The sequence below is a fragment of the Drosophila albomicans genome, chromosome 3 (genome assembly GCF_009650485.2).
Source record: "Drosophila albomicans strain 15112-1751.03 chromosome 3, ASM965048v2, whole genome shotgun sequence".
Taxonomy (NCBI): domain Eukaryota; kingdom Metazoa; phylum Arthropoda; class Insecta; order Diptera; family Drosophilidae; genus Drosophila; species Drosophila albomicans.
In genome coordinates, this window is record NC_047629.2 from 4,178,808 (window position 1) to 4,188,935 (window position 10,128).

At 43.9% G+C, this 10,128-nt stretch overlaps 1 protein-coding gene across 2 annotated transcripts; it reads left to right on the forward strand.

Annotated features, from left to right (window-relative positions):
* The first annotated feature begins 46 nt into the window (after positions 1-46).
* Positions 47-9,116, forward strand: LOC117566415 (nucleolar protein dao-5). 2 transcript variants are annotated; one of them, XM_034245936.2, is made up of 4 exons: positions 47-698; positions 1,108-1,196; positions 1,269-3,953; positions 4,006-9,116. In XM_034245936.2, the coding sequence occupies exons 3-4, from the start codon at positions 1,286-1,288 to the stop codon at positions 8,481-8,483; spliced, it is 7,146 nt and encodes a 2,381-aa protein (XP_034101827.1). In that variant the 5' UTR covers positions 47-698; positions 1,108-1,196; positions 1,269-1,285; the 3' UTR covers positions 8,484-9,116. The 2 variants fall into 2 exon arrangements, with proteins under 2 accessions (XP_034101827.1, XP_051861903.1); XM_052005943.1 differs by having other exon boundaries at positions 53-698; positions 1,269-1,721; positions 5,968-9,116.
* Positions 9,117-10,128: the final 1,012 nt, after the last annotated feature.

Sequence of the window (10,128 nt, forward strand, 5' to 3'; positions counted from 1 at the left end):
TATCGGCATGTTGCCCATCTCTAGGCTTCTGCGCGTGTTCAATGGCTGCGAACGTCTATAAAATTGCTAAAAATCTAGTTTTCACGCGTTATTTAAGTAACAATAATACTAAATACAGAAGCCACATTATAATATTCTGAGAGTGTTTACAAAATATTGGCGACATCGCAAGTTAAAAGTGAATGGAAAAGTGAGCTCAGCGTGTATAAATAGTGTGTTCATAAAAAAATGAGAAACGCGACGCGACGTGCAAAAAAATTTCTTATATTCACATTTTAAGCAGAGGAAATATTTCGTGTGTCGTTAAACAAATACGCAATTGTGTGAAATAGTATCGCGTGGTTATTTTATTTTACATCTTAAAGATACTGCAACGAAACCAATGCGCAAAAATATACAAAAATAAAACAAAAATTGTATAAGCGCTGCGACGAGTGTCCGTCCGTCCGACGTCTATGCTCTGTGCTGGTCGAGGAAGAGCCAGAACAGGGCAAGAGGGGTGTTGGTTGTTCTTGTTCAGAAAAAAACGCGCGGCCGCCGCTCCGCTGGGCGCTCCATTGCCGTGTCTCGCTCAGTTGTGCAGCGAGCGTCCGTGCCGTCGGTTGTGGTGGTTTCTCTCTCTTGCTTCGTCTGCCGTTGTTTTGCGCGCGTAAATATTTTTGTTGCGTGTCCGCCCCGGCAGCTGCCGAAACGAGCAGGTAAGAAGAGAGTCCTAAGCGAGTGCATAATTATTGAAGAAGAAAAAAAAAACAAAGCGAAGCAAAACAAAACAAAAATGTGCGCTGTAATTTCACAATAATGGTTTTTATTTTGAAGAAACTTATTTATTTTTAGCCATTAGTTTTGATTTTGCTTCTTTTTGTCTGCTTTTCCGCCTCCGCGCACCAATTTTGCGCAATTTATTTTGGTATTTTCAATTATCCACTCTGCTTATATGCGCACTTCGTTCGGTACCAGGGCTGGCAAAAAATGAATGGAAATAGAAAGAATGATATTTTCTTTGCTTTTGTTTTGCTGTTGCCATATTTCTTACTTTCTGTTTTTATCGCCGTATTATGACAAATTTAATTCTGAGCGATTTATCTTAGTTTTTATTTTCGTTTGCAGAAAGCAACAAACTATCAAATATCAAACGAATAATCACCGACGAACAACTGTGAAACGGTAAACACAACGTCGGAGAACGGCATGCAAAGGTAAGTTAATTAATCGATGTGCATTTATCGATTATTTACAATGGTTCTTTTTGTTGTCTATTGTCATGACAGCTCATAAATGCTTAAAGATGATGGAAACTTTGGATCAACAACAAACAGCAAACAGTACGCTTAACATTGAGTCCCATTCGGGCCACTTGGAATCGTCATCGACACCAAGCGAAGAGGATGACTTCGAGGATAATAACGATGCGTTCGGTCTGGAAGCGAAGAAAAAAAGTGAAGCGTTCCATCATCCGCAGGTGATATTGAAAAAGGTTGCAGTGGAGCATCATGAAAATCTGAAAGATCGCACTGGTGAATCGCCGGTAGAAAATGGAGGTTTTACACAACATCTTTCAATAGAATCAGAGTCAGAGCCGCATGGGTCTAAGAAAGACTCTGCAAACAGTTCCGACGACACATCATCGCATCCGCCTTCCAGTAACAGTGTGAAAATCGAGTGCACGAGTGATGAAAAGAAGGTATTTGCCAATCAAGTCGATGACAAACCGTCCGCGTCACCTAAACCAGCCTTACACAATGATGTCAGTTCCGATGGCAATAAACCTGAAGTTGACATCAAAATGGAAGGAAGCAGCTCACCACATACTAATAACTGCAATAATGATGTTGACTCGTCCTCACTAGAAGTCAAAATTGTGGAAGATTATGAATCAAGTGAAGATGAACGAGACGATAGTGTTCCAATTTTTTCCCCTGCCATGAAATCCAGTGAAGAGACTTGTTCCCAGGATGAGGAAAAAGTTATTAAAGTGGAACCTTGTGACGATATCAAAATGGAAGAAAATAGTACTTTAGCAGAGATGAAAACAGACGATGAAGATGTTTCTTCATCTGTGATTCCTACTATTGAGGAATCATCGCCTGAGCTTGTCGATTCACAGGATGAGGAAACTTCTTTAGCACCCATCAAAACAATTGACACAAGATCAGATTTAACTTCGAGTACAAAAGAATTAGACGGAAACCCATCATTATCTTTAAAGACAATGACGGAAATTAAATCCGAAGAGTACATTAATTCGGAAGAAGACAAGGAACCTCTTGGAGCAGTTGCTTCTCCAGCCCCAGAGCCCAAAATCGACGAACGTGAAGCAGCTTCATCTACAGATGCAACAATGTTACATCAACCAGACTTATTACCCGCAGCGGAGGAAACTAGAACGCCAGTTTATAAGATCGATGATCTTTCCCCTGCTAGTATACCAGATGACGATGAATCCATAGAGGACTTTAATACTGAAATGAAAGTAGATAACGGTATTTTAACGCCGGCAAGAGTCGAGGATCAGCCATCTGTGGAGATCATTAAAATCGAGTCTGATTCAGATGAAGAACTCGCGAACGAAGAGGGTCTCATTGCCTGCAAGGATGATGCATCGAGCGAGCAATGCAATAACTTGGAAGTGCTACCAATGGAGACATCTATCAAAATCAAAATTAACGGTGCTCATACACCACTTCTGGTACCACCAGATACTAGAGGGACACAAGAGAAGGACTGTATGGATCAGCAGCACATAAAAGAGGAGATGGAAACAGAGGAAAGTGAGGCTGTGATAGCAAGCAACGCTGCCAATGAAGTTGAGCAAGTGCAAGAGCAGCAGGCAGAGCAGGAGATGGAAATTGAGTCGCAGACAGAGCAAAACAACTATGGGAGAAGTAGTCGAAGCAGCTCTGTCAGCTCAACTTCACAGCAACTGGTCATAGATCATCCGGAAAGTGAGCACAATACCAAGCACCAGCTGAAAAAGCCACAAATACAAACAGAGATGGAGCAGCCACAACAGCAAGTTGAGAACACTGAGGTGGGCGAGGAGGAACACCAACAGCAAGATCAGCAATCGTTTCATGCAACAAAGCGCAGGCGCAGCGACAGCATCAACGAAAGTTGCAGCAAGCAGCAGCGCATTGAGGCAGGTGAATCATCGCTCTTGATGCAACGTTTGCAGGCGCCAACGCAAAACAGCCACGAATTGGGCAAGTTGCTGAGTTGTTACAAGTGCAATGCGAACAGTTTTGATAATTTACAGCAACTCAATGCGCACTATGCGCTCTGTGGCCAACCAAGGGAAGCAACAGTTGGCGTGGAACACTCTGCACCCGAAAGTGTCCCTCAATTAGGCACAATCGAGCCAGTTCCAGAGTCAACAGCTACTCAACCTACAATAACAAAGGAACGATTCTTTCGCTGCGTTCGCTGTAGCACGGTACATCAATCCTGGAACTTTTTTCTGCATATGCGGGTCGTGCATAATCGTTATATATGCTTATACTGCTCGCATGTGTTTGCGAGCGTAGAGAAGCTATCGCTGCATCTAGAAAATAAACATGATATGGATCAGCGACACTTCAACACTGTCGATGCTTGGCAAACTTTGCAAACTCAGCAGGATCGAGTCCGGTATCTTGTGTGCTGCAATTGTCAGGCTACTTTTGAAAATGGCAGCGAGTTTGATAATCATGACTGCGCTGAGCTAATGCAGCCATGTGGATTGTGTGGCCAAAAGGGTGGACACATTAATGGCTGTCGGAACGGACGTAGCGCCACAAGTACAAGAAAGAAGACAGCAGTGCGACGCAAGCGTAAACCCGCGAGAAGCAAACAGCAGACAACACACTTGGATGAGCGGATAAATACTAAACAGTTGGAGGAGATGCCTAACTGGATGGACTCGGAGACGGCGATGTCACAAGAGTTTCCACAGCCTGCAGCATCACACGAAAACAACAGTATGTGTTCTTTGTATTTGTTGTGTACCAATTTCTAATCGATTTCTTGTAGTTCCAGCACCCAGCGAAGATGCGCCAATGGAAGAGGCAATGCCCAAGCTGGTGGTGCCGAAAATAATGCTGCGTGTGCCCAAAGAGTTTCAAAAATCGGTGGATGCTGCGCTTAGCAGCACGGACACTGAAGATGAGGAGAACGATGAAATGCCTTCGACAGCAGCGGATTGCAGTCGCAGTCCAGCGTCTCTTCTTACAGTGGATGCCGTAAACCAACGGCAAGAGCTACTGCAGTTGCCCGTATCGAATCTATCCGAGGACACGGAAACGGCCACTGAAACGGCATCCATGTTCCACGAAGCCACTCACACTCCTGCCAATATTTCAGTTGATTTAGATGATGATGATTCGCATACAGCAAAACTGACACAAGCGTTGGCCGAATTTGAGCGCACAAAGTTGGATATACAGCGCGCCAGAGCTGATATAATGGCGAAAAAGGAGCAACACCTTCAGATGCGACAGATGGGACAACAGGAAGAGGTGCATCATCAGCATCAGGAACAGGAACAGCAGCAGCGCCGTTGGTCACCAACACCACCAGCATCTCCGCATAACAATCACATCAACAATGAAACTCATGTGCCAAAAGAGCAGGAAGAGCTGCCAGCTATGGAGCGCCCAGAATTGCTCTCGGAAGTGAATCCTGAGCCAGAATTACCAGCAACTGCAACTCCAGCTCCAATACAGCATCGTCGTGATACGCAAGGAAGCGAATGTATGGATATCGATGATAGTTTGACGGAGGAGCAGCATCCGCAACATAATCAAATCTATGTGGAAGCTATGCCCCCAGTGGCACCGTCTCCACCTGCAGATGGCATTCAAGTCGCTGGCGTAGACACATATACCGTCGATTTGCAACTGGATCGCCCACTGGATAAATTCGAGTTAGTCGACTTTGTTCGTCTGTGTCTAAGGACTGTTTATCCAAACTGTTTGTATTGCAACCATGCGCGTCGGATTGCTGTAAATGCCAAGCAATTGGTGTTACATTTGATTGCCCAGCATCGTTTCACAGCCACTGTGGATAGCATAACAGCCGAGGAGCTGCACGCTGAGACTATAGTGGCCAGATTGAAGAGCTACCTGCCTGCGCTGGAGGGTGATCAATATTTGAATTCCGCAAGCTGCTGCAGTTTGGAGGATGGGCGCTTCACACATCCATTCAATGAGCGAATCTACGAGTGCTTCCAGTGCCGCTTTGTGACGGCCACACATAAGGAACTGTATACGCACAATCGGCGGTTGCATACCAAGATGAACATCACGTGCGCCATGTGCAATTTGAACTACTTCAGCTATAGCGAGTTGCTTTGTCACATTTGTCCTGGCGAAACATCCAGTCATATTTATAATGTGCAGTTTCGTTGCTGTTTTTGTGAGACGATGCCACTGCCGTCGGCTTTTCGATTAATGGTGCATCTGCGGAAGCAACATCAAACCTGTGATATCTGCCTGGAGGATTGCAACTCGCAGGCCAAGTTATCGGCTCATGTTTGGAAGCATAAAGTGATGCATGTGTGCTATCGGTGTGGCATCGCCTATCGCAGCAAACAAGACATTTCAAAGCATTTGTTTTGGAAGCATGGTACCGAAAGCGTCAATTGTAAGCGTTGTTTACAGAAACGCTGGCATCATATATACCACTTTTGCGTTCCAGCGACACAGTTTACATGCGAACAGTGCCAATACAGTTTCAGTAAAGCAATATATCTAGAGGTGCACAAGCGTCAACATGAAGGCGACTTTCGATATGCCTGCAATGAGGAGGAATGCGAGGAGAAATTCGTGTCCCGTAAGTTATTATTGAAACATGCGGCGCAGCATGAAGTCAAGGAGTTGCCTACCGACGAAACGCTTGCAATAGAAGGAGCACAGTTGCCACTCGAAGAAGAGAAACGCCCAGATGCTCAGCACCTAGAGAAGAATGAACATGCAGAAGACATCAAATCAGAACCGGAACCAGCGAAATCACCCAAGGCTGAGACAGCTAATCAAATAGATGGTGATGCGTCTCAGCAACAGGCAATTGGAGAGAAGTCACCAAAGGCTGAGGACCAAGAACAACCACGCAAACGACGCAAAAAGTCCAAGCGGAACAAAGCATCGCTGGAGGATCTGAATTTAATAGCTCCAAATTTATCCGAATCGGATAGCAGCGATGACAGTGATTCAGATGCAGCTCGTAGTGTCGGAGCTCAGCCCGAAATGTCTTCACATGGGACACTTCCAATGCGTGTGCCTGCCTCTGTCGATGATTTGGACATGCCTAAGGTTATGTTATCTCCATCATCCGAAAGCGACAATGAGGAGGATAAATCCGACAAGAAGGAATTTATAAAGCAGCCATCTGCAGAAAAAGAAGTGGACCAGGAGAAATCATCAGAGTTGCCTAAGCAGGAAATCAATTTGGAAACTGACAACGACGAGCAAAAAGCCAAACTGGAGATGAGCTCAGAGTCAACGGCCGAAGAAGTGGCAGACATATGGAAAAATCTGTTGCAACATCAGCCATCAGTTGCTAAAATGGAGACGGACGCTGTGGCCGTGGAGACAGAGCCTAGGGAAGATCAACAGCGTCCTACCAAACTGCATGTAGTCTACTCCGATCATGATTATTGTAAAATGCAAAGAACGCCGCCTCCAACACCTGCTCACAGCACCAAAAAGACGCAGTCTACGCCGAATAAGGTGAAGCGTGGCAATGCTTCCAGTGACAGCGACAGCTCGAGCAGCTCCAGTTCGTCGGACTCCGATAGCTCTTCATGTTCGTGTGGGTCAAATTGTAGCTGTAGCTCCAGTGGCAGCAGTTCTAGTGACGATGACTCCGACAATGAATCAAATAGCTCAGTAAACGCAAAGAAAATGCAAAAGAAAAACATTGAATTGCCAGAATCTAAGAGTACCGAGGAGTTTGTGAATGTGACCAGCGTGAATGAGGAGGAGCCGCGTCCAGAGACGCCCAAGCCAAATGTGCCACTCTACCATGAATCGGACTTTGATTCGGCTGTCTCCGACACTGATGAGGAATTCTACGATGCCCATCCCCAAAAAACAGCCACTGAGTTGCTAGCACAGAAGCGACAAGCATTGATACAAGAGCAAGCTAATGAGCAGGTGCCCAATGAACGCAGCAACTTTGACATTGTGGAGAATAGTCGTCCTTCGACGCCATCGTTGCCAGAGGATGCAGCCGCTTTTGCGGACAGGCGCGAGCGTGTAAGCAAAAATAAGAAAAAGAAACGCGAACGCAAATCAACATGTAAATCAACGATGAAGTTCGCATTTACACCAACAACAGAATTAATTCCACCCCAACAACAACACTTTTTGCCGCAAATCTCGTCAGAATTGCTCCATGGCGGATACATTGACAAACCTGTTACCGCAATTGTAGCTGCTACGGGTGCTGCTAGTTCTGCACCGACACAATACCAACTGCAAAACCAGCAACAAATGTTGACCGACCCCATGACACCGCTGACGCATCGTCCTGCCTGGCAGCCGCGAATGAGCGGCGGCAGCAGCTGCTCAGATGCCGATGGGCAGCTTAAGCGCTCGAAGCGCACGAGGCGCCCCAATAAATTTTATGGCTACACCAGCGATGATGAGATGATGAGCAGCGTGTTGGCGCCACCCTTGCAGGTGGGCATGCAGTTGATAAAGCCCCAGCCGCCTCCGCAGCTCACATGGGCCAAGGAGGATTTGCCGACGCCACCTAAACAGCAACGAAGTCGCAACAATCACAGTGAACAGCATTCGCATCATCAGCATTCGCACAGCAATGGAAACACGACGCGTAAGCGCAATAAACGGCCCCCGCAGAGCGGAGGCTCTGGCAGTGCCAGGCGTTCGGCCAAACGTGTCAAGACGCAGCTGATAGCTGAGCAACAAGAGCATCATCATCAGCAGGCCATGCCACCAATACCCACACTTAAAATTCGACCTGCTCTGTTGCCAGTCAGTGTTGCAGCCAGCGATAGTAGCGATAGCAGCTCGGATGATGAGAATGCTGAAATTAATGTGACCAGCCTGTTGCCACACACAGCGCCAATAGTGCCGACTATGGCACCAATAGCGGCGCAACCTTTTGTGCCAGCGGTACCATTGCCAGTAGCGCCACCGCCTCCGCCACCTGCAACCACAGCCTTTAATCAACCCATACCGCCGGCTCTGTTGCCGAATCCAGATTTTGCTACGCTGCAATACTTCAAGGCAAATAATATTCGCTATCCCATTAGGCCACCGGCGGGTGCTCGTCTGGCCAGAGAAGGTGAATCCGTATATTGTTATTGCCGCTGTCCCTACGATGAAGTATCCGAGATGATTGCCTGCGATGGTAGCAACTGTCTTATCGAGTGGTTTCACTTTGAATGCGTGGGCATTATGGTGGCCCCACAGGGCAAATGGTTCTGTGCCGAGTGTCGTCCGAAATACACTGAGGGTCTGTATCCCGCTGTCAGGGGAAAGTGAAACTCAAATTATACAAACTGTATATAGTTCTATATATTAGTATGTAGAATATTAAAGTTCACTCTTAACAATTAGCATACATATATTTAAATCCGCACGAATGTGAAAATTAACATAACAAACTCCCAACTATAAAATGGATTACGCTTATTAAATGTTAAATATTCGACGTCTAAAAATCTTCGAATCAACATCAAAACAATTTATAATAAAAAATTGATAGGAATATAAATGTGAAAATTTTGATTTAAATCGTAAATCCAGGCTCAACGGTGTCAACCAATGACTTGGCTGCGGAATAAACTAAGAAAACGTTTAATTAATATCTTAAAAAAAAAATACAAACTATACTTATATACACACTAAAACAGTATATATAATTTTTTTTGTAAATATGTGAGAACTGTATATCGAAATTAAATACTTATAAAACCACTTGTAAAATACTTAGTTCGTGGCAAGATCTATATAAACCTTTAGATTTAACTATACCCCAGCATCAGTAGTTATAAATATTATTATATAATGTAATGACTATCTTTAGCTATATTACAAACAAAAAACCAACACAAAAAAATTACAAGCTGCAAATGCGAAGGAGATGCAAAAAATAAACATTCAACAATAAGAGAACCACTTGTATTATTTTTATTCAATTTTTAAGCAATGGAAACCCGTTTCAGTCGGGAATGATCTGCAAAATGAAAATTCCCTATTTCCAACATTTTAGCAGCAAATGAAAGAAATTTTGATATAGGCGGATCGAGTTTGAATATTTTTATACCCGCTATCCATAGGGTAGAAGGGTATTATAACTTTGTGCCGGCAGGAAATGTATGTAACAGGTAGAAGGAGACATCTCCGACCCTATAAAGTATATATATGCTTGATCAGCATCAATAGCCGAGACGATCTAGCAGATCAAGTTTGTTTAAAATTTTTGCCACGCCCATTTCCGCTCCCGCAAATCAAAAAAATCGAATAACAAGCGTAATTTTAAAGCCAGAGCTGCGAATTTTGGTGTATACAATAATAAGTATAGTATTTATGATTTCTGCGAACAGATAAAAATTGTGTAAGTTATTAAAGAAATACTTTTGTATGGGTAAAAACGCCTACTTACTAGGGGTGTAAGTTGCTTTGGTGGACAATCTGGTATATTGTGCCGTCTATGGTATATATCGATATACCAAATACGTCATTTAGTATATTTTTAGTATTTTGTATTATTTTTCGGTATATTTTGAAATTAATACCTGAATATTTTGCTTTTATTCAAAATGGGTACCGGGTATCTCACAGTCGAGCACACTCGACTGTAGCTTTCTTACGTGTTTTTTATATTTTTAATGGCTTAACGCAAATATTATTAACATGTGAACAAATACTAGTACTAGTATTTTAAGCGAAGTTTCGAAAGTACAGCCTTTTTGCACGATGAAATGAAATGGAATTAATTTATTAAGTTAGTCAGAGAATTCGGGTAGAAAGGACCGCTATGGAGTTACTACGTATCAAAATAGTTAGATTTATAGTTAAGGTATAGAAGCATGCAGTCAACATTGCCCATTATGTTGCGTGTTCTTAAACTTTCCGATTCAAGAATTCAAAATGTCAGATGTTCGAGGTAGGGTAGTGCATGAAT